The 24,432-nt window shown below is 39.3% G+C and overlaps 2 protein-coding genes and 1 long non-coding RNA gene across 5 annotated transcripts; all 3 read left to right on the plus strand.

The window, feature by feature from the left end:
* Nucleotides 1-1,338: 1,338 nt before the first annotated feature.
* josd1 (Josephin domain containing 1) lies at nucleotides 1,339-12,199 on the plus strand. Of its 3 annotated transcripts, none has more exons than XM_032574764.1 (5): nucleotides 1,339-1,515; nucleotides 2,926-3,742; nucleotides 5,322-5,450; nucleotides 8,997-9,191; nucleotides 10,213-12,199. In XM_032574764.1, exons 2-5 carry the CDS (start codon nucleotides 3,384-3,386, stop codon nucleotides 10,310-10,312), a joined length of 783 nt encoding a protein of 260 aa, XP_032430655.1. In that variant the 5' UTR covers nucleotides 1,339-1,515; nucleotides 2,926-3,383; the 3' UTR covers nucleotides 10,313-12,199. The 3 variants fall into 3 exon arrangements, with proteins under 3 accessions (XP_032430655.1, XP_032430657.1, XP_032430658.1); XM_032574766.1 differs by lacking the exon at nucleotides 1,339-1,515 and adding an exon at nucleotides 1,576-1,704; XM_032574767.1 differs by lacking the exon at nucleotides 1,339-1,515 and adding an exon at nucleotides 1,585-1,698.
* Nucleotides 12,200-12,456: 257 nt separating this feature from the next.
* On the plus strand, nucleotides 12,457-13,754 carry LOC116727373 (uncharacterized). Its single transcript, XR_004340794.1, has 2 exons — nucleotides 12,457-12,632; nucleotides 12,672-13,754. It is a non-coding gene; the product is annotated as an uncharacterized LOC116727373 (long non-coding RNA).
* A 335-nt stretch (nucleotides 13,755-14,089) lies between these two features.
* On the plus strand, nucleotides 14,090-24,148 carry cbx7b (chromobox homolog 7b). The gene is made up of 6 exons (XM_032573509.1): nucleotides 14,090-14,444; nucleotides 16,264-16,307; nucleotides 17,840-17,905; nucleotides 18,719-18,785; nucleotides 19,002-19,296; nucleotides 20,050-24,148. The coding sequence occupies exons 1-6, from the start codon at nucleotides 14,376-14,378 to the stop codon at nucleotides 20,286-20,288; spliced, it is 780 nt and encodes a 259-aa protein (XP_032429400.1). The 5' UTR covers nucleotides 14,090-14,375; the 3' UTR covers nucleotides 20,289-24,148.
* Nucleotides 24,149-24,432: the final 284 nt, after the last annotated feature.

A 24,432-nucleotide genomic window follows, 5' to 3' on the forward strand; every position in this document is an offset into this window, starting at 1 on the left:
TGGACTCTTTTTGTAAGTTATGGGTTGCACATGGCCTGCACATGTGATTTAGGGCTTTCACATCACTAACAAATGAAATGAATAGGTTTTACATGAATAAATGACTTTATTTAAAATGGGGGCAATGTACAACACATTAATTAACCACGGAAGGAGAGATGTACTCTACCAGCTTAGAGCTGCAAAAATCACATGCTTGGAGGCATATATGTTTGTGTCTGTTTTTGTCTTTTTTAATAAGAGGAACATCTTTATCAAGTCAGCTGATATCTGACACAATGAAACTCAAAACCAAAAGCAATATTACAAGATGGAATCGTAACAAAATATCACATTTTTCTTGAGATGAATGATATATTTTTTATCTGGGCTGGAGGAGTATCACAACAAGAAAACAAACAAAACTCACACATACACAAAAGTCATTTGTGCCCCTGAGGATTTTTCTTGTTCATATAAGGTAATATATAGCTTTATTAATCCCCATAGGGGAAATATTAGTTGACAAAAAAAGAGAAATGGGGCGCCCCCCTGTGGTGTGCATTGTGTTAACACTGTGACAACATATTTCCAATTTAGGATTATGTCAAATTAAAGGGCTATTTTGGTCTTTTTCTTTTAAGTCTGTACTGCATGTAATTATGATCTCCAGGTCTACTGTAGCCTATACATATTTGGACTTCTTAGACTTTAACTGAAAAACTGACTCTTCAAAGCACAAGATTAGTAAAAATATATTTTTTTCTATTTAGAAAAAGAATCAGTGCTTTCTTGATTTTAGAATTAGAGAAGCAAAAAATATATAATATAGTCACTGGTCAAACCTGGATTAAATAATTCTAGTGATTATTGTTGCATCCGAGCACAGTTTGTTATTAAAAAGCACTGTGTGAAGAGGGGGTTCCTAGTTTTAAGTTCTCAAAAATAATCAATACAACTTGCTGACCCATACCTGGATTCATATTAACTGAAGAGGCCAAAGAGGTGACACCACAGGTAAAAAAAAAACAAAAAAAAAACAACTGCTTATATCCTTTTAACAGATGCCCAATAAAAAAAAAAACACTTAAATTATCCATTTGCAGACAAAGGTTTGATAGGTTGTATATGGTGGGGGCAGAAAAAGCCTCGCCCAGGGCGCCAGAAATGGAACCTCCGCCACTGTTCCTGTGGCATTAAAACATTTCTTACCTGTATAATTTTAATTTTAATCACCGTAAACAGAACCCAGGGTGTGCCTCCTCACAGACTAGACTTAAAGTGGAACATTTTAAGGGTTTTATTCTCAGGGGAGGAACTGCTCCTGCGCTTTCTGACGCAGCCAGGGAAGCGCTTCTGCGCATGCGCGTTATCTTCACGGACGGAGAATCAGACCTCACAACAGGAAAAAAAAAAAAAAGTGTTAAAGACAAAGGACTGGACAGCCTTTAGGGAAAGCAAAAACCAGCTCAGTTAGTTTTTTTTAGACCGCTTTGTAGAGGTTCGGCTGTCTCACCACCGGTCGGAACCGGACGGGTAAGTGTTCGTTGTGAAATAATGAAGTTAGAGGAAGGCGTTGTGTTTGTGTTGGCTGTAGAGACGGAGTTACGTAGAAAACATCCACAGGACTAACGGCAAAAAAAAAAAATAAATGCTGCCAACATGGATTCAATACTACAGTGTGAGTGTGTTTTTAGTGTCTAAGAGCGGCTGTCCTTGGTTAGTGTGAGTGTTTGCTTTCTTATTGCTGTGACCTGTGTTTGGCTGCCGACACATTTAGCTAGTTCTCTCCGAACAGCTTGCTTCCTCTATTCAGAACTAGCTGCTGGAGATGTTTACTTTCTGCCTATTTTGAGGTCCGCTGGCCGAAAAGAAGAGTAAAGCCTATTATTGTTGTATTTTAACTATCTGCACACACCTTCAATATATTCGGCATAGCTTTAAAGAACATTGTTCGTAGCTGACAATAATTTGTTCCCACTTTCTTCGTTTTGAACATTTTGGCAGTTGTGCACTGCTGTGAAAAAAATTATTTGTCCCCTACAAATTTCTTCTCTTTAGCTTTATATCTCACCTGAATGTTTCAGTTCAATAAAGATATATCAATATTTGCCAAATATAAGAAGGAGGACATTTATTATGGGGAAGAAAAGCTGTCCAAGCTAACATGGCCCTATGTGAAAACAACGACCCTTTGGGGTGACGACAGCTTTGATACAAATTCAATTCAATTAAAAATATTTCATTATCCCAAAAGGAAATGAAATGTTGCAATCATATGATCCAAGTATCTTCAAAGAGCGGTTGTGGACAGTGATGCTGTGAGCAGGAAGAATCTGCAGAAGCAGTCCGTCTCGCAACAAATTTGAAGAGGCTTCTGACTGAAGGCTGTTGGTCTTGTGACCATCATGACATGCTAACAGCAAAGACAATGTTCCACAAAATTATGTCCTGGATGACATCATCAGAATGGACCTTTTTAAATCATAGCATAACTTAAAAAGTCGTCGTGTTTTTTCTGGTTCTTTGACAGTAAAAACTTTATTGGGGTGCGTTTATAAATCGGTCCAGATTTCCTTAATTTTCTGTGATCAGCTTGTACTTGCATGTGAAGCCGATTTTATCTACTTGCGCAAACGTCTGAAATTCAGTAGCTGCCCCCATTTTGCTCTGACATGAGAGAGTCACCCCACTTTTGGTAAAGTAGCAACTCCGTCGCTCTACTTAGCAACTTTTCAGACATAAATTTTTTTTTGACTTTTTAACGGTCGGTAATCGGACAAAAAACTGCAATCGGTGCACCCCTAAAAATGTGTTTAATCCAGACCTTTTTAAGGTTGACAAAAACGGAAAAAAGAGATTAGATCACAATCAATGTAGCTCAATAAAGTGGAGTACTTGAAATTGCATTCAATATTCTAAACTGGTCGTAACATCCGTTTCCAGAGCAACGCCAGAGAAGCTTCATGTTCAGCTTTCTGGTGATGGAAAGTCCTGCAAAACGGCACGCCTGCTGACTGGAGGGACACAACGGTCAACTCACCCAAACACTCACAGGATGGAGGAAGTGGAAACACACAAGAGAGGGATGACAACTTGATTTATGATTTTTATCGAAGGATCCCATTTTCTTCATACTTTTTATTTTTCCACCCCTGTCTAAATTCTGTCCTGAATTCCACTTTCTACGTCCTCTCCTGTTGAGAGAGGTGGTGTTTATTTACCTTCCACCTTCCTCGAGAGCCTACATAGCAACACAGACTCCTCTCTTCCCGGAGGTCGAGGGGGCTGCCATGGGAACGGCTGTCCTGCCTTCAATGTAGCGTCCTAAGGGCAGTAGTGGTGGAGCTGGAGGAGGAGGACGTGGCGGTGGTGGCGGCGGCGGCGGTGGTGAACGTCCAGGGATGGGCAGTACTCCGCATCCAGCCAGTGAGTGGAAGGAGAAGGGCCGAGGCGGGCTGCAGGAGCTGGGCTGCATGCCCTGGAAGGTCAGCAAGCAGAAAGCTGCCGGAGGAGGGGGGGAAGCGGTTTCAGGAGCAACGGAGAGGAGGAGCAAGGATCCGAGGGACGGTCAGCTGCAGCAGGATCTCTCGTCGTCGTCGTCCTCCCTCTCCCCGCCGGCTCCCCAGCAGACTTCTCCGACAACTCCGGCCATATATCACGAGAAGCAGCGGAGGGAGCTGTGCGCATTGCATGCGCTCAACAACGTCTTCCAGGATGGGACGGCCTTTAGTCGGGACACCCTGCAGGAGATCTACCAAAGGTGAGAGAGCTGGGTTACTAAAATGCACCAGGAATCACGTTTGTCTTGCAAAAGTATTTGTACTTCTCGAGCTTTTCTACCTTTCTCCTCTGGGTTGGATGAGGTACACCCACACAAGGTACCATGTAATTGTGAGGTGAAAGGAAAATGATACATGATTTTAGAAATTATGCTCACAACACAATAATATGGGTGATGAAAGTGTGGGATGGAATTGCATCCAACCCCCCTGAGTCAATACTTCCCCGCTCTCCCTGCCTCTGCAATTAGAGCTGCGAAGTCTTTGAGGTATAGCTGAATGTGTTGAATATTTCAGCAAAATCTTTAACATGTGGATACAAGGACCCTACTTGGCACAGATGTTCCCATGGTCTTGCTACGTATTTTGAAACAAAAAACCAAAAACGTTAGCCACTGAAAAATTGAAGGGGGCAATTTTTCGAGATGGAAAAACTGCTAAACACAGAAAGATATTCGAAGAAACTAAACTAAACCGCTAAACAAATAGAAATATAAGCAATATAGGCGATTGCTAAACTAATGAAAATATAAGGAGAAACTAACACTACAAACTAGAAACTAACACGATAACTTTATCACTAAACATATAAAAGTATTAGCCAAAACTAATGCTAAACAAATGAAAATATAAAAATATAAATTGAACTGATAAAGAAATGAAAACATTAACGGAAGCCAATACTAAACCGCTAAACAATAAAAAACAATTAGCGGAAGCTAAGAAGAACCATTAAGATGACTGTCAGTCCAGTCTTCTTGTCCTTCCTTGGCGACAAGAAGACTGTCGTCAAGGACTGTCGTTTCTGCTGTTACACTAACAGCAGAAACCTCAGTTTCAGTTTTGGCATCTGATTATCGTCTGTTATTAGTGAGTTTTATGATTAGGATGACCATCGTTGAAAACATATGATGTGACATAGAGTTCATCCAAGTCATGAAAATGGGTAACATTTTATGCGAATAACTGGTTTAAAAAGCAGAAAAATTTCAAAAAATGACTGTCATCCTGAAATCTAACGGGAAACATGACAAACATACAACCTGAGGGTTGAGCAAACAAAGTTTTATGCTTGTATCCAGACTTGGCAGAGGTTTAGCTTTTCTTCTTTGGGTTAAAACAGTGTTCTAAGGCTTACACTGGTTCTCAGCTGGTTATGTTTCTGGTATTTGACTGTGCTTTCATACAAAGGATTTTTTTATATCTCTTGTCATATCTGACATATCTTGTGAGCATATCATATCTAGAGCAGGGCGTTGCAACCTTTACAACCTAAAGAGCCGCTGTGGACTCACGACGACCAAATGAAGCTGGTTTAGAGTCTTGGTTTTACTCTTCAATAAGTCATGTTAAAGGTGTATTTTCAGAAAAAAGGGCTCATTACACATTACAAATGCACATTACACTTTACACACTCATAATTAGCAAAACTTTGAAAGCCATGTCTTCTTAGTTAGGCACAACTTTGTGTTGATAGCATAAAATCCCAATAGAAACCGTCGATGTTAGCAAGTAAACATGAGAGACTGTGGTTGATTTCTCATTTTCAACACGTTGCAGGCTATGTCCCAGCACTATGGTGACGCCTCACAAAAAAAGCATGCTGGGAAACGGGAACTATGATGTAAACGTCATCATGGCGGCATTGCAGACCCGAGGGTTTGAGGCAGTCTGGTGGGATAAAAGAAGGTATGTAAGTCATTTAAATCTAAGTCCAAGTGTACAAAACGCTGCACATTCCAAATATGCAATTATTTATCAAACGACGACAGAGCCACGATGGTATGAACAGTCGCAGACACTTTCTGCTTTCAATTTAGCCATTTCTGATGTTTGTCAAAACGTTTCAATGGATGTCATGTTTTTCTAGGAATAGTTGGACATTAGTTCTGATACAGTCCAGGTTTGCATACCGGTTTGTCATTGAAACAAGTCGTGTGAGGAATGGATATGCAGGTCTTGTTTCCAGGCTCTAGTATGTTGGATAAGCCACTTTCTGGCTCTCTGTGAAGACCCAAACACTGTCGGTACATCGGCTGATTAATCTCAGACACGAACGGGACGAGTTTCTCTGCTCAGGTCAGAATTGATCAGATGACACGAGACTCTATGGACTAGGACCCAGACGCACTAAGTGGAAAGTATTGCAAAACACACCAGGGACCTCTTGTTGTCCAGTCTAAATTATAGGATTTATAAGTACAGTGTCTTAAGTTTAATTGCCACAGAAGCAAAAGAAATTAGAAAAAGCATTCACAGATATATCAATTGATAAATAATTGAATAACTCGTGTTAATATTCTTATGCTTCTCATTTGGTTTTTGCTCAGTCAGCTCAGTAAATCTAAAAAAATTACTTTTCAGTTGATTTATATAGCGCCAGTACACAACAAATGTTTTTGTCCGTCTGAATATTGATTTCAACAGTATATATAAATATGTATTTTTCTCCATTAAGAGAGTGAAAGTCCTGTCTCAGATTAATTGTTTCACAAATGATTAATTGTTTTATAAAGAGAGTTTCTCACATTGAAAAGCAATTTTATTTTTAGCATTACTAACAATTATTTTAGTAATCGATTATTATCAATAATAATTAATAATTATTATAATAATTAATCATTAATAATTAATCAATTATTCTGATGGTTCATTTTTAAAGAATGGCACATCCTGCAGATTTTTTCAACAATGTAGAACCTCCTTTTTTTTACAACAAAATGCATTAAAAATACAAATAAAGAACGAATTCAATTCCATTTCAGCTGTAGCTAAATAATAAAAAACTTTTAAAATCAGCATGTGGAAAAACTCAAGCCTTTCTGCTTGACTTGGCATCAGCACAGTGTAAGACTGATTATTTTTGGAATAACTAGTTGGTGAAGATGAAATTGTTTTACAGAATTTGAACCAGGTGAAGCCAAAACACCCACCTGAGAAGTTCTGGGTAGAACAGATTAACAGACAAATGTATATCTTTTTTTTTTTTTTTATCTTAAATGCAAAATATTTATATTTTTCGCACAGTTTTGCATTAATTACTCCTCTGACTGTGTTGTCTTTACAGCAAACTGGCTCTTTTTGAGTCTGCATGCGATTTATCGATTACTGAAACGGTTGGCGATTATTTCAGTAACTCATCTGATTAATCGTTTCAGCCCTGTTGTGATTCTACTTCTGAATAATCTAGAACGACGACCAGAATGAATCTTTTGGAACTCTACGATAGTTATTTTCGGGGTGAAATTTCCAAAGAGGCCACTTGTGTTGGTTGACGGTTCACTTTCTGAGCTGTTGGCGAAACACCAGTTGCGTGTTTCCCTTCGAATTATAAATATCCTGCTGCACCAAACCAAATAAATCGAACTGGTTTGTTGAACATAAGTCAAACGTTGACATGAATAATAAAATAGTCAAGCCCCCAAAAATTCACAAGCTATAAATATGTGCTGTGCCACACATGATGATCTTGACCAGTGGCATGAACAGACGTTCTTCTGGTCTCTCTCCAGTAACTCCAGTTTGTTTTGAATGCACCTTCACTCATCGCAGCAGGATGTGGATGCATGCATCAAATGCATTGTTTCTTGGATTGACATCGCTGTCTAAAACTAAACCAACAAAAACTCTTATCTCTGTTTGAGTCCTATTTTAGATCCAGTGGTGAAACTGCATCACTCTGTAATTGAGAATTTTTTTTGTGTGTATTTGTAGTGCATGTTCCGCTGTTGTCTTAGTTTATTTCCCAGAATGATCCATGAGGGGGTTGGGCAGAGGCCACAGAGCCAAAACATAAACACTTTTACTCGGGTCCACATGTTTGGTTTTGTTTGTTTTTTTTCTCATATGTGTTTCTAATCTTGACTCTTGAAAACAGGAAACTCCTCAACCAACTCAAACATCTGCATTCTTCACTAAAATCCTAAATGTAAACAGGAGGTCTGCCCTTCACAGAGGCTCTGCTTTCTCCGCTAAAACTACATCGACTTCATCAGCCGAGTCTTCAAAGATCCATCAGTTAGCCTTTTTTTATTATCAGTATTTGTGCTTTCTTCATTATCAGTCTCACAGGACTGCTAATGGCATCAGGAGCCTCTCCCTTTTTCTGTGAAAATGAGTTCCTGCCTTTCTAGCCTGTGCTAAAACCGGAACATAATCACTGCCTTTAATCAATTGACAACATAAACGCGACTCTCTTTCTGTTACTTTTTCATGCAGCACAAATCTTGTTTGCGTATTTGTTGTACTTTCAGTTTTACGCAGAGCTGAAAAAGACGGATTTAAATGAGGGGATGTAAGCACCACTAAAAATCTTTGAAGAGGATTTTGAATATTGGGAAGAATCCAAAAATCGATATGTTTACTGAACGCTCTGCTCCAGCGGGACTCAGCACATTGATTTACAGCAGCTTACAAAATGTTCACCCTGGTGAAAACTTTCCACATTTTGTCACATTACCACCACAAACATAAATATATTTATTTGGAATTTAATGTGAAAGACCAACACAAAGTGGTGCACAATTGTGAAGTAGAAAGAAAATTCTACATGATTCAAAACATTTTTGTGGTGTGCAAAAGTATTTAGCCCCCGTGAGTCGATACTTTGTGGAACCACCTGTTGCTGATTAAAGGATTAATGGAAATTAAATAAAGATTTCATGAATTAATTTTAGTTTTCAAAGTCATTTAAAGCAGGTCATAATGTTTTTTGCTTGTTGAGTTAAATGGTAACCGATTAAAAGACAGTTTTGTTCCTTTGTGAAAATACGCCTAAAGATAAAAAGACAGGATTTGAATTTCGAACTTGCAGCATTATAGGTGGACTAGATTGCACGCTTTTTAAATCAGAAAACATCATCCTAATCATCAGAGACTCAACTTGGAGACGAGTGAAAGACGAGACTCGAGGCGAAAGGTTTGAGGCTTGACTTGGACTTGGGGAAAGAAACTTAAAACCTGACTTAGACTTGGACTGGAAAAATGATCTTTGGCCAGAGTTAAAATCTCGGTTCTCATTAAAAAAAAAAAACCCTTTGAAGTTGTAAAATCTTTGCGACGGGAAATGTCGTAACGTTTTAAACTTCAAGAAGATCTCCATTGCTGTTGTACAGAATTAAAAATGACTTCATCAAGTAAGACACCACAGCACAGCATCCAAATGGTTTGTTGTCCATTTTGTTTTATGATGTTCTTTGCTTAAATTGCGGGGTTTTTTTTTTTTTCTTCCCCCAGGGATGTAGGCAGCATTGAGCTGTCCAACGTGGAGGGCTTTATCCTGAACGTGCCGTCCAATCTGCGCTGGGGGCCCCTCCGGCTGCCACTTAAACGCCAGCACTGGATTGGAGTCAGGGAGGTGGGAGGTGCCTACTACAACCTGGATTCTAAGCTACGCAACCCTCAGCCTATTGGCAGTCCTGATGAGCTCAGGTAAGAGGCGAGGAGTTCTGAGAACGTGTTCTTAACAGCATCCCGCCACGCCGATCACGCACTACAAAAAGAAATCCTGCTCAACCATTGTAATTATTGCCACCATAATAATTTCATATTTGAAATAATAATGTACAAAGCATATTAATAGATTACATCAATTTAGCAATACAAAAGTAACATATTTTCCTAAAAGAAAGAGGAACCTCCTGTGTGTCCCTCTCTCAGACGAGCAGGAAAAACACAGGAATTTTTTTTTTTTTTTACTGTTTTTTAACATTTTACATGCAGTTATTCACTACTGAAGCAACATTAAACTGCTTTTAACTAATGTGAAGCACATGAAATGCAACAAGGATGCATAAACAAATCGAGTCACTATTTACATTTTTCACAACAGCTGGCGCGTTTCTCAAAATAATTAGTACAAACTGCAAAACCTACTTACATTCCTGGAAAAATTAAGTAGGTTTTAAATTGGTTATTGTATTATGTTTTTATGATATAAAACACTTTTAAGTCCCTCGTTTCTGAAATGTGCTACATCAATAAACGTGACTTGATTTGACAAAAGAGCATCACTTGCTCAAAATGAATAGTTCATTCCTCAAAAGCATATTCATGTCAGTTTTTAGGAAGAAGATTCATTTGCTAGAAAATCTCAAGAAATCTTCAGATTGATCTCAGTAATTTTCTAGAAAAAAAACTGAAATTTGTGAGTCTGTTTCTTCTAGCAGATTTACAACTTTTCAAACTCAGAAATGTGCTAGTTTTGTCTAGAAAATTTCTAAGATTAATCTCAAAATGTCTGGCATTTTTGGCAAAAATTCCCTCCTTCTTGTCTGTCCTTTTCTACACCTTTAATACACCAATTGTAGATTTGAGATGTTTTCCTACACCCTCCAAAAACATACTTCTGTTCAGCACATTTTTACTTAGCCTCTTGAAAACTTGATGCTCATTTATTTTTATTTTTAAATGATCACAATTGACTGTTTTGTTTCCTTCATCACAAACTCAGGAAGTTTCTCCGTCAGCAGCTGCGAGGGAAGAACTGTGAACTCCTGCTGGTTGTCTCAGAAGAGGTGGAGGCCCACCAAACGTGGCGCTCCGATGGCTGAGGGTCCAACCAGCCAATCCCATCAGCCAAACGGGCCTGTCGCAGGACGAACTGGAGCCGAAGTAGCGTTGTGCGCCGCCAATTGCATCGATGCACCCTTGCAGTTGTACTTCCTCCCCACCACGCCTGTTTTTTCTTTTCTTCTTCTTCTTTTTTTTGGGGGGGGGGTTTTGTTTACACGGCCTTTGCTGAACACTTAGCTGATCTGAGACACAAAGTAATGAAGAAGGCAAACACTTTACAGAGCGAATCAAAGAATCACAACTGAGACTATTCTGTCGATGAGGGTTTTTTTGTTTTAAAAAAAAAATATATATATATATATATATATATATATTTTTTTTTTTATGCTTATTTTTTCTGTCTTTCCCTTTTATTTTCTCAAATTTCTAAAGTTGTGAGAGTTTTGGACCTAAGGAAAATGCAGATTTTTATGTTTACTATTTTTTTCCTCCTCTTTTTTTTTTTATGTTTTATTTTACTCCATATTTTCCCACCTTTCTCACCAAAGTTCACCCTCGCTTCCATTCCCCCTCATCTCGATCTCATCGAATCCCAGCTCAGAGTGAGAGGTTTACCACATCGCCAACTGTGTTGTGTATTTCAGCAATTCCCTACACTTCTGGCACCGACTCACCCTTTACTGTAGAATCTTTGCCAATGCAACACTTTTTATATTATGGCAACAAAGCAATGCAACACTCAGGCCAAGTACTCCCTCTAGTGGATATTTGCTCCAGCTTGCTTGTATCGATGATCATCTAGTCATGTGTTTTTGAATTTCCTCTCGCTGTATAGACGCCTCTGTAAAGGAAAGAAATATGTTATTTGTTTAAGACGTATTGCACTACACACAAACATCGCCCGTCAGTAAAGAAATATATATTTTGGGTTTGATGCTAAACTCTCTTCCTCTTCGGATCAAATGCAGCAAAATGCATCCACTAATTCAGGAGGATAACTTTCATGCTGTGAGTCATGCTGACTTCAGATTTAAAGTTTACGTGCAAAACTTTTTACTGAGTGAATTTATTTACCCCTACTGACGGAATGATCAACGGTAAAAATCACGACTTTACACTAAAGTTTAGACGCTAGCTCTTTACCGCTGAAATGTATCCCTTTGTCCTGATTAGTTGTTGCCAGAGTTTTGTTTTTAGGTTTTTGCCTCAGTGACTTTTCCAAAAGGTCCCAGTCACAGCAGCCCTCTGTAGCACAGGAACTCCGCAGATAAAGGGCTTTTCCTCATCTTCCTGTAGTTTGTTTCTTTTGCCAAACACAGCTTTAAAAGGAAATCGCTGACTGTCCCAGCAAGTTATTGACTGTAATCTGAGGAATCTCGGTCAAAGGAAGTTGTTTTTAAAGCGTAGTTCAGCGAAGAAAGTTATTTGCTTGTAAACCTGAAAGGACCTGGTGAATCATGCATAAAACGTGGGTGCTCACAAAAACTTTGCGGCGCCGTATTTGACGCACAAGTCGGCATGTTTGCGTAAATATACGCACACTTTTTTCGCTGGCGTGAAAATGTGCGGGAGCCACGCAAACTTTTTCTGTGGACAATATCAAACTACAAAGCGTCAAAACTCACCTAAATCCACTGAAATCTGACTACATTCGGTGTTATCTAGACCACGAAGCATCAAAGCCGATGTCTTTCATGATTTTAATATTTTATTGTTTAAACGTAAATGATGAAACTGAACCGCATTTATCCTCAGGCAATAAGCTAACACGCACACAAAATAAAGAAAATAAACATAAAAGTTTGTGAAAACCTCGCTCGAATATAAATAGTGCTTTCTCTCAGTTTTTGTCTCATAAAGATGTAACGCATTGGTCCGTGCGCCGAAGCGCATGAAATGCATCTGTGGGGTCATTTCATTCTCACTAAAAGAAGAAAACAGGGTTGGATCAGCAGATGAAGTCAAATCTGCTGATTAAAAATAATCAACAGGTTTGATCAAGGTGTGTATGCAATCACACGTATATAAGTAGTTGCGCAAAGGTGAGCCGCGTAATTGTGGAGCTTTGGCTCTGATGGAGAACATCGCCAATGGAAGGATTCAGAGGGAGCGATTGATCAGAGATCATATTGATCTGCTGGTAAATGTTGATGATGGTTTATGAGTGTTTAGATTAATCCAGACTGATCATCCTGGAGCTCTGAGCAGAAGAGCCGTGCGGTACCGGTACCGGTCCAGCTGCAGTCATCCTTCAGTTGAGTCGCCCGCTTTGTGAATGCGCCTTATGGACATAAAGCATCCTAGTATTTAGAATAAATGTCCACATTCCCACTCAAAGGACTCTCTGACTCGCTGTCTGTCTTTAAATCCCGGCTGAACGCGTTACTGTTCAAACAGGCATTTGCAGGATCGTTTTATTTTTTTAATTTGGATTTTTTTTTTTCTTTAAAATGCATTTTTATTTTGTGAGATGACAGTATGTGTCCTCAAAGTACCTTTTAAATAAAAGATATTATTATAAATACTTATAACGCTTCGATCAAGGACGTTGCCATGGTTATTGCTTCACGTGGTGGCAGACTTCCGGGTATTTATACTAATTTACATATGTATTTATGGGCGGCGACAGGGCGGACCAGCAGCTGCGCTCTGTTTCCCGCAAATTAGGATTTATAACGGAAAGGTGCGCGGCCACGTGCTTGCGCACGGCTTTATTCATCCGATATTTTTTGTGCGCCGCACTTTTCTAAATTTTTACGTACAAGTTTTAGTGTGAAAACTGCGCACTCTTTTATGCATGAGGCCCCTGGAGAGCAAAAAAAAAAAGTTTTTGCAGGTGTTAGTCTAGAAAGTTGGATGAAAAGTGAAAGTTGTTGGCGATCTGTTGTGTCTAAAGAAAGAAAGATTTTCGGTAGTTTGTGAGGCGATTAAAAGTCCACGTCTCCTATAGTTAAACTCTTCGTATTATAAATGTTAGTGATTGAATTGGCCTTAACTCGTTTACATAAAAAGTATGTAGATTTTGGAGTTTGACGCCATATCAAAAAATCCAAAGGAGAAGTTTGTTATATTTGGGAGATGCCCTTCCATTTTTGCGGAGCAACTACTCCCATGATGAGTTTTCACTTTTTTCTGCCAAGGAATTTGTTACACTTATTTATTTTTTTTTTAAATAAGCAATCCAAATATATAAGTTGTGCATGTTTTATTTCAAATTTGAAGCAACATCCTCATGTTCGAGGCCTGTCTGTAAACCTGTGATGTCACATTGTATCCATGAGAAACTGCGTTGAACTGTCAAGATATTTTTATTAACTGAACACGGACACAGCGACCTGTGTTGCACATTTGCATTCATATGCCTTTGCTTTATTGCCATGACAATCCATTAAGTCCTTCCCCCTGGAGGAATCCTGGTTATCAGTGTATTTTATTTTTTCATAAGAAAAAAAAAAAATAAAATCCTCATATTTGGCATTTCATGTGTTGTTGTGTTTAAAATGGTAATAAAGGGAAAATTTGTACATTTATTTCACCTATTAGGATTTGTGGTGCTTTTAAAGGAACAGAAAATTGCAGAGATGTATGGATCCACTGCTTTTTTCTTCTTTTTTTTTTTTTTTTTTTAAATTGAGTTTGTGGTTGTTCAATGGCGTGAAAAATTCTCAATGGGTGTGAATACTTTTACAAGTACCCATTGATAAATGTTAGCATATTGATGCTCTGCTGCTTTAAGGGAGCCAAAGGATGAGAGTACTACGACCAGTTTGGTATCCAGTAAATAACGAGGATGATGAGGCAGCCAGTGGCGCGCGCCGACTCATCCTTCTCGGGGAACGCGCTTTCATGGCACGAGCGCGCGCGAAGCGGTGTGCAGATGTGTCGCAGATTTTGTAAAGTCACTGGACGAGTGCTGGGGAAGTCGCTCCAGATACACCGGCCTCTGAAAGTGGCAGCAAACCGAAGCGGCGACAGAGAAGAGGGGGGGGGACGGAGCCGAGGCACGCGCCCTCAATAGCAGTTACCGTTAGCTTAGTTTGTGAGGGAGAAGGACGTTAGTTTGACAGTTAAATCCCCACGGAGGATTGGTGCGCACGAGAGATGGAGCTCTCTGCCATTGGAGAGCAAGTGTTTGCCGTGGAATCAATTCTGAAGAAAAGACTTCGAAAGGTAAGGGTTCAAAAGTGGGACGTAAATTATTAATGACGTGTTTAGCAGCGGGGTAATGTCAGCGTGCGTTGCGGTGTCATGTGTTTATTTTGGGAGGGAGGGTGCTACTTAATGCCTGAGATATTAGTAGCACAGTTGTCTTTTAACCTGGTTAGCTAATTAAGAGGCTTTTTAAGGGGGTCAGGTGTCCCCTGAATCTAACAGTTGTAGCTGCGCAGCATCTTCTGGCGTAAGCTGTTTGACTCATTAAGCCCTACGAGGAAACATTCAGGCAAACTGTTATTATGGGCCTGTCTGCCTGCTGAGTAGGTCTCGTGCCATGTTGTTGACATTAACAGGTGCGCACCTAGAACTTAAGGGCTCTGGAGCACAAAAGAGGAACCTGAGAGACTCTGATTTCTGCTTTTGTTCTGAGCATTGTACTGGATGTAGAGGTAAGCTTAAATGTGAGCACAGATTTAAATTGAGCACAATTAAAACATTTTTTTTTATCTGCTTATTATGATTAACACTGGACTTTAAACAAAATTTTACTCCACCCTATTAAAAAGTTACAGTTTTAAAGCTGGAAAAAATGATCTGCCGAACAATTACAACAGTTTAAAGTCTGTATAAAGAGATCCTAAATGTGCAGAGATTTCTCTGGCTTCACTGGTAATGACTGAGATCAAAACAATGCAGATTCAATGTGAGTCTTTGGGCATTTCTGGCCACATCAAGGTTAAGAGGGAGTTGCTGGCGCCACATTAAAGTAATATTGCAATAAAATCCGTGTTGTCGTTTATCCACCAAAACCTCTATTACTTATTTTATGAATTCTAATTCATGTTTTGGGGAGTTTTTGTAAGAAATGCCAGACACTTCAAACATCACATTTAAAGAGCTGAAATTGTGACTGTAATTGAATGGTCATTTTAGCAAGTCTAGCTAGTGTAAGGCAAATCTGAAAAAAATAATGAGCAAAAATATTTTATTAAGATTTATTAGCAGTCAACTGGTGTATGTTTTTGCATAAATATATTTAGCTGGTTGTAAATTTTAGGAGTTCACAAGAGCCAACGGTCTGTGTTTCGATTTACAGACATCATTCACACTCTGTTGTTTAAATATAGAACCGCTGATGTTCTTGGTGGTTTCATACAGTAACCAAACAACAAACTCAACAGAGTTTCAGATGGCAGCTAGATGAGTAAGAGCTACGTTAAACTTATTTACCGATGTGCTCAATGTCATGTGATATTACACAAGTTTACAATATAAACATGTTTTTTTTATATACTCAATTTTCTACTTAGGTTAAAGTTAAATATTGAGATGGATTTATCAGACCAAATTATAATGATTATAATGCACCTTCATATCCTCATGGGATCCAGATGAAGTTTGGGAAAGTGGTGACTTCATCCACTGAGAATACTTTTAAGAGCCAAGAGGTCACAGCAGGATGACTTCACCAAGAAATGACGGACTCTGAGTGCTTCGGTTGGTTTATTAATATTATTACGTTACGCGTCATGTGATGAAAGAGCGTCATCTCAATAACTCAATGTGGATCCAACAGAAGATAAAAAAATAAGACATTTCAAGTTGCCACAGGAAGAATCTTAAAAGTGAAAGTTGGGTGGAATATTTTGATCAGAAGTAAACCGGCTGTATTTCACTAAGCTTGCTGGCACCTTTCACTCGGTCTTTAACATGTTTCATGAACTGCAAAGCAATGATGCAGAGCTACCAAAGAATTATCATAAAAACAAGGCAGCTTTAAAAGCTGTGTTATTTTCTGCTCCTTTGATGCTGGTCTGGAACCTTTTCTCCACAGGGTAATGTGGAGTACCTGCTGAAGTGGAAAGGATGGCCTCCAAAGTGAGTATGTAGACATGGAATATTTCATCTAAAGAGAGCCTCAGCTTTATCTAAAAAAATCTAATCAAGTGCACAACATGTGCAATAAAGTAACACAACTGTATAGGATAGAATAGAAATATCCTATCTAGTTCCACAGTGGGCAGCATGTTAAGGTTAAATGAGACAGGTGGAAAAATACTAAAGTGTACACTTTACAAAATAAGAAAAATAATACGGTAAAATTACAAAAAATGGCAAAATGATTTTAAAAATTGCAACTGAGGAGGGTAATTTTGAAAAAAATGTGTAAGTTGTGCATAGAAAGCAGCAACAGACGTTTTACAGAAGATTTAAAAGACCATTGCAAATAACAACAAGGTGTAAACACTGAGTTTGTTCCCAGAAGTTATAGCAACTGACAATAACATTGTTGCTTTGATACCATTTTCAAGTAATATATCAATAATGGCATAATAATGCATACCCCCCCCCTTCTCAAAGACCAATAAACTCTAATTTAGTTTTTTTTTAAAATAACACTGGAACTGGAAGACCAAGAACAATAAATAAAACACAACAGAAACCATAAATAAAATGGATCATGATGTCTCTGTTAACAAAATTGACCTTCAAAAAAATATTAATCATCAGAATGAAAGTGATCTGGCTCAATTTAATTTATCCTGCGATTCATTGTTCTGCAACACAACAGCTTTATTCAGACTTGAATTGAAGTTGGAGTTTGGAGTTTGAAAGCCATTTCATAAATTTCTCCCCCCCCCCTAAAAATTGTCAAATTATGAAAATGTTCCTGTGGTTCCAAGAGTTTTGCAATGATATTAAAGAGTAGGGTTTTTTTTCTCTAGAAAAAATGTAATATCAGCTTGTTAAATTTTAATACGGTGAAAATGGGAGATGCTCCAGAGATGCTGAATAAAAATAATAACATCCTCACTGATTTAAAGATATGGCATAAATTGATATTTCCAGTTGAATTTATTGCTGTTCTAACTCACCAGATGTTCTATTATCCCTTGTTTATTTCATTTGCGGTCGGAAGCTCAGCCTGATCAAACATTAAGCTGATATGGAAGTTCGCTCCAATCAATTATGCATGCATTCAGAGGCTTCTGTGAAGGATTTCCAAAACAATACTTTAGATGAGCTACCCTCTCAAACGGCGGCGCAGCTCACATCAAATTCAGACATATTCTGTTCGGTTTTAAGATTTAACATGTTTGGATTTCAGGGGTTTTTTTCTTCGTACAGTATGAAAAATGAAAATAAATTCCATGAATTTTAAAATAGTTTAAAGAAGCAAACTCCTTTTCATTTTTTGACTAAGTTGTCTTTCAATCAAAACTTCTCCTTTGGCTCAAGAAGATGGAGCTGAGATTAGCTTAGTTTTTTGGGGTTTTTTTCAGTCTTTGTTTTAATGGGATGTGCTTTGATGAAGTTGGAGTCGCTTCATTTGCTAATTAGATGAAAAAGACAAAGAGAAATGGAGTTTATGGAAAAATGAACATCTCTTCTCTTACAATGGCTCACAGGTACAGCACCTGGGAGCCTGAGGAGCACATCCTGGACCGGCGCCTGGTGCAGGCGTTCGAGGACAAGTGAGACCCCCCTTCAAACAGAACACAAACAACATGAGCCAGTCTGACATTGCTCTGGTGTTGTCAGGTTTTTAGCATTTCTCATTTCTCACTGAGCTCTTCACAGTGGGCAAATTCAGATGTAGGTTCACACCAAAAGAAAAAGTATTAAAAAAAAAAACCCAACAAATTTCCGAATATTACACTATAGACATGAGGTTGTATGTATGTCCGCAACATAACGGTGTGAATTACCTAGACTGAAGCGTCTTGTGGTGCAACTATTCATTTATAGCTATCTGTTCCTGTCTGTTTTTTGTGTGTTTTGGTTTCTTTTAATGTTTTGAAATGTAAAAGTGTAAAAAAATAAAATAAAACAAATAACACACTGTACATTAAGGACAAGATTATAAATTAAACATCCTGTGTAGTTATCAGAAATAGAATACTTTGATCCAATCAATGTGCAACTGATAAGGATCTATTTTAAAAAATGTACATAATGGACATTAAACAGACTATTTACAATTTATGAAAACAGAAAAAAACCTGTGTGAATACAGCAGAAATTAGGCTTGAAATGGGTAAAATTGCTCAAATAAACAGCAGGGGCGTAAACACTTCTTGATTTTGTTGGGAGCAGCGATGGTTCTGGAGGCTAGAGCTTCTGGGGGGAAGGATCTATGTTAACGCTCCTCAGTGCACTTAGGATGCAGGCATGCTAGCGCGGAGCTTCGCTGACATTCATTTACAACACGAGGGACGACACAGCAAAACCACATCCAGAGAATCGAAATTCAGCTAACCCATTCCTTTTTTTGTTCACTTTCCCAGAGAAGAGAAAGACAGAGTCATTGGCCACAGGAGGAAAGGATCCAAGTCAAAACGACTCGTGCTGCAGGTAACGTGATCAACACATCTAGAGATCTCCAAAAACCTTTCAAGGCGCTTCCTTTTTTTCCACATGAAATCAGTCCACATGGCCCCCGAACTTTGGACACTCCTGCTCCTTTCTATGAGTTTCCATCAGCTTTGCAGCTTCCCTGTTGCTTTTGTAGAAAAACCTCGCCACATTATGATGCTGCCAAACCTTTTCTAGCTCATTTTATCATTTCAGAACACCGTTTACACCATGGATCTCCGCAGTGCTCACAAGATTCCCGCCAAGCCTCCTCCTCGCCTGCGTCTCTCTCTGACGCGCTCCCTGGTTCCTGACGACGAGGAGGATGAGGATGGGGCCTGCGTTCCTTCTCGAACGCATCAAAAGAGCAAGCAGAGCAGACGACTTAGCTTAAACCTCCAGGGTCCCTCACAAGAGGCCTGGGAGGAGGAGGAAGAGGAGGAGAACAGTGCAGAGGATAGTGAACACAGAGAGGAAGAGGAGGCTGAGATGGGAGAAGGTGTTTTTAACGGTATGTGTGTCACTTGGTCAGAGAGTTTAATCCAACCAGTCTTGTCCCAGTTCGGCTTGTTTTCTGGGCATTCCGTCATCCTGAGCTGATTATAGAACCAATCCTCCAGAGGCCCATTAAAGCTGCAAGATGTAACTTTTATAAAAAATATATTTGTTAAAACTGTCAGCATATTTTGGCAGAGTAATATGAGGCAGATAATCTGTGAAAAGAACGATCTCCTCCTCCTCCTCACAAAGCTGTTATTGCTGTCTGAAGAAATTCACCGCTCCCAACCAAAAACAACCAATCACAGCCAGGAGGAGGGGCTTAATGCTGTCAATCAACCTCGCTGCTAAATGTGCTACTGGTGGAGAAACATCTCATCATTCCAGCAAAACAGTTTATCCACCGTCATGCTGACTAGCCGTAGCATTCCTAACAGGCTTTGTTAGATTGACAGCACTAAATCCCGCCTCCTGACTCTGATTGGTTGTTTCTAGTTAGCACTGGGAAAAGGCAGAGGAACTCCATTTTTTCCCACAGATTTTCTGTCACGACACAGTGACAGTTTCGACAAGTATGTAAAGAAAATTATTTCATAAAAATTACATACTGCTGCTTTCAAGGCACGTTTTTCTATTCACATTTAAATAAAAACCTTCATTTATGAGATTTCCTCACGTTGCGTAGCTTTCACTGTTATCATATGCTACAAATGATACAAAGAAACGAGTTTCATTCCTCTTCATTGACCCTTCACCTTTCCTTTAGGACACAGGGGCCCAGATAACTGGAGCACAGCAGTGGGGTCCGGCGGCTCGGCCGCGTCAGACAAACTGTGGCGACCCATGGTGGCCCCAGGAGAGGTGACGGTCACAGACGTCACCCTCAACGCCCTCACAGTGACCTTCAGGGAGTCCAGAGCGGCCAGAGGATTCTTCCGGGACTGGGGCCTGGAGGTGTGGGAGCAGGTGGGTGATGGGGCCCCTCAGAGCTGCTGGAGGCACTGACTCTGACACGCTACTGGAGCCGCTCGGTTTATACGCACAGAGTCAGCAGTGCCTTACAAAAGTATTCACACCCCTTGCACTTGTCCACTTTTCGTCATGTCACAACCGTGGACGTCGCTGTGTAATATGTGGATTTAATGAGACAGACCAACACACAGGGTAGATATAGAAAATCAAAAGAGAATGAGGTCTGGTTATCAACATTTTTTACAATTAAAAGTCTAAATTTAAGTGTGGCATCCATTTTGAATTCACTACAACAGCTCTAACAGTTTCCTTTTTTGGGGCTGGATAGAGCAGCTTGTGGGGGGCTGTTAAAGTCTGAGCTGCTTCGCGCAACATTTGGCAGGTTTTTAGAAAGTGTTCAGAGGAAAACTCTGTAAATATACTGTAGCTGTCAGTGTGTAGCAGAAAAGCACTAAACGTATAGAAATGCTGGGTCCTCGCACTCATTTTGTCAGTTCATTTATTATGAAACGTAACATCACGTCATAATATGTGATATCGGTTCTGGTAGAAAACACTTTTCAGATTTTGACAAGTAAGAGTGTTGAAACCGTGATTTACTTTTCCCTTCACAATTATGCTCCACTCTGTGTTGGTCTCTCTTGTAAAATGGCAATAAAGCACAAGAGTTCCGGTTTAAACATGACCAAAAGCTGGAAATCTTCAAAATGTATGAATATTTTTGCAATGTATGGTTGATCTGGTCACTTTAAGTGGAATACATCGGAGTTCAAACCCATCAAGTACTTGTAGCTGACAGGAAGGAAATGACACAAGCGCAGACAGCTGAGAGCAGCTGGTGATTGGCTTAAAGGTTTTCTTCATTCCAGTGAATCATAACATACATTTAAAAAAAAACCAACATTTTAAATAACACTTTTCTGTTTAGGCTGGTGGACAGTTATTTCCAGCAATAAAACCTCTTTACTTATGAAAACATACAGACTTCTTGACCAGATGAAATAGTTTTATTGTTTTTGCTCAATCCAGAAAACATTGATTTCCAAAAGGGTTGCTTCATTTAGCTTGTGACATTTTCTTTCTGTCATGGAGGGTTCTCCATCCATCCACCCACCTGTCCATCCATCCTTTTCTTTATCCCGTCGGGGTCAGGAGGGGTGCTGATGCCTATCTCCAGCTGTCAACACCCTGGACAGGACGCCAGTCCATCGTAGGGAGCGTTCTCCCACATCCACTAAGCAATGCAGATGAAACTGTTACCGTCATGCTGGTTGAGTTAACCAAGTTACCTAGAACGTGGAGGAAGAATCAGCTTTTGACAGAGAAAGATGTAGTCAGAAGAGGGAATTTTAAAACAGTGTTTTTGTATCTCCAGTGAAGTGAGAACCTGCAGGGTCTAAATGTAACCCAACTACAGACTTGCGTTAGTTTTTCTTTCCCACACCATGGTTTCAGATTCTGACTCACTCTTACAGTAAAGTGTGTCAAATTTAACACCACAACAACCTCAAGGACCCATTAGCTATCTGATGCTAAAGTGGAGCTGATGAGGAGGAAAACTCATCAGCCAGCACCTAGCTAACGTTTTAACAGCTAGCTAGGAGCCATATTTGTACTTCTTTACATTTCTTTTCAACATACTTGATTAATTGAACATTTAATATCCAATCAACCTTATTTTGAAAGAATATTTTCTCACTTGAAATTGTGTAATTCATAGCAAAATATTAGCATAAAATGCAGCTATATTATATATAAGACGAGGAAATGCACTTTCTAACATATCAGAATGAATTGGAGCTCTGGTGACTAACTAGAAGGGATCTGGGTGAAGAAGAGGAGTCCTCTGCGCATGTCAACACAGCCACCGGTTCCTCTCTTCCACCCTAATGTAACCAGGCGTTATCCTGGACCCAGACATGTTGTACATACTCCAAACTACCTAGTCTGGGTTTGTAGCGTTTCAAAGTCTACTGAGAGACGATTGGATCCGCCCGCATGCCTCTCTCCTCTCTCCTCTAGTGCAAAGACGCACAGCATAGTTTCTCTCCACCACCCAGCTCTGCGTCATGAAACCGTAAAGCAGAAGCCACAAACGGACCAAACTCTGAAACCACATGGCAGAATGTATTATGGTGGTGTGTTAACACAGACACACTGGTGTGTGTCCATCAGAGCTTGACCAGAAGTTTCATTACAGTTTCAAAATCTCAACGTTACAACGATTGTGTAACGTTACCAGGCTGATGTATTTGATTTTATCTGCTGTTTGCAGGTTTAGATTGAAAAAAAAAACACACAAACAGAAACAATTCTGACCTTTATTCTACAAACAAAAATAAATAAAAAACATGCAAAAGTATTCACATCCCTTGAGGTTTTTCACGTTTTGTCACGTCACAACCACGATCTCCACCGTGTTCTACTGAGGGTTTTATGTGCCAGACCGACACAGAATGGTGGAGCTGCGAATAACTATCACTTTATTGATTATTCTGATGATTGATCGATTAGTCTGACTAAACCATCGCTGCATTAACCATTTAAGGATTTTTTCTACAATATCAAAAATGCATTGAAAGATGCAAATAAACAAATAATTCAGTTCCATTTCTAAATGAGAAGTTAAAAGTTTGATTGCTTAAAATGCATTCTTTTACATCATTTGGATGCATCTGCAGCAGAACAATATTTCTAACATTAACATGTGAAAAGCTCAGCCATTTCTGCTTCCCTTAATATCAATACAGTGTAAAGCTGATCTGTTGACGAGTTTTTGGATTAAAATGTGCTCAATGGATTTGATTTCAAAACACTTGGATCAGACAAAGCTAAGACTGCGCTACTGGAGGAGTTCTGTGTAGAACATATTTATAGACAGAAACATTTTTTATCTTAAATGTAAAATGTATATATTTTTTAGCTTAATTACTGCTCTGAATATGTTGTTCTTTCAGCAATTGGCCTCTGCTCGAGTCTGTATGCTCTAGTTAACAATTAATCGATTAACAAATTAGTTGACAATTGTTACCGATTAATCGCTTCAGTCCTAGGGAACTGTGTGCATTTGAAATCAGCCCCACTTACTTTGCTACCTATAAATAAACTCAGAAGGCACTTTGAGTTCACAGAGTCATGCATATGTGGAAATCGCTGCATGAACTCAGCTTCACAAGATTTGTTCCAGAACAATCTACGTATACACTACTTAGTGTTGGTCTATTGTATAAAAACTATTAAAATACGCTGATGTTTATGAGTGTAATGTGACAAAGTGTTAAAGAGTTCCAGGGTTGTGAGGCGCTGCACATTTAACGACCCAGTAGCTTTAGCCAGACTCTGTGAACAAGATCTGAGGCGATGTCCTGATGATGATGATGATGGACTTTTTATCAGTGAAAATGAAAGTGCCTACCGCTGCACTGTTTGTTTCGATGTAACCGTGGCGCTTTTAAGAATAATATCTCTCCACATGACTATTTATTTATTTTTCTCCTCTCCACTGATGTAAGATAGAAACTGTTGCCTGGAGACCGCCTGGTTGGACCATAAGCAGAAACACATTTTTCTATGTCATTTTTCTACATTGACCTGAATGTATATTGATTATGTATGGGTCCTGCATATAACTGCACATGATTGTTTTCTACAGTTTGTTATAACCAAGATTCCATTTACAGAGTAGCTGTACTGATGTGATAGAACAAGCGCCCCCTACAGGGCTTCATGTTGCCTCCTGTTGTCGCTTGCGCCGCATGTCCACCACCGAGCGCAGAAGCTAAGCACTGTACCGCGATGTGAATCCGCACATTACCTGCTCCAGTCCATCAAGTGCTGTCGTGTTTCGACTGCTTGTTGGGTAACATGAAAATAAATGTTGCACATGTTTACTATGACTTTGGTCCACCTCATCTTTTATCGAGGTGGAGCGAGTGAGCAGCTATACGTGAACTGAAATACCGAAATGGAAAAATCCACTGCATGTTCTTTGATGCACTTTCGAGTACGTTAACCAGCGAGGAGTTATAGGTACATGCAGTCATGAGACCCACTGATAAGTTATTTATTTATCAGAGTTCATTTATGAATTTATTGGGAAGTTATAAGTTATTTACTTATCAGTAAGCAGCAAAAATGATCTTTGTGTTTCTCAAAAAGAAAAGCAACAAGAAATTGT

This window comes from Xiphophorus hellerii, chromosome 10 (genome assembly GCF_003331165.1).
Source record: "Xiphophorus hellerii strain 12219 chromosome 10, Xiphophorus_hellerii-4.1, whole genome shotgun sequence".
Taxonomy (NCBI): domain Eukaryota; kingdom Metazoa; phylum Chordata; class Actinopteri; order Cyprinodontiformes; family Poeciliidae; genus Xiphophorus; species Xiphophorus hellerii.

Coding starts and splice junctions, on each gene's coding strand:
- josd1 (XM_032574764.1), top strand. CDS start 3,384: ATGGGCAGTACTCCGCATCCAGCCAGTGAGTGGAAGGAGAAGGGCCGA. Junction 3,743..5,321: donor CTGCAGGAGATCTACCAAAG/GTGAGAGAGCTG, acceptor AACACGTTGCAG/GCTATGTCCCAGCACTATGG. Junction 5,451..8,996: donor GTCTGGTGGGATAAAAGAAG/GTATGTAAGTCA, acceptor TTCTTCCCCCAG/GGATGTAGGCAGCATTGAGC.
- cbx7b (XM_032573509.1), top strand. CDS start 14,376: ATGGAGCTCTCTGCCATTGGAGAGCAAGTGTTTGCCGTGGAATCAATT. Junction 14,445..16,263: donor TGAAGAAAAGACTTCGAAAG/GTAAGGGTTCAA, acceptor TTTTCTCCACAG/GGTAATGTGGAGTACCTGCT. Junction 18,786..19,001: donor CAAAACGACTCGTGCTGCAG/GTAACGTGATCA, acceptor TTATCATTTCAG/AACACCGTTTACACCATGGA.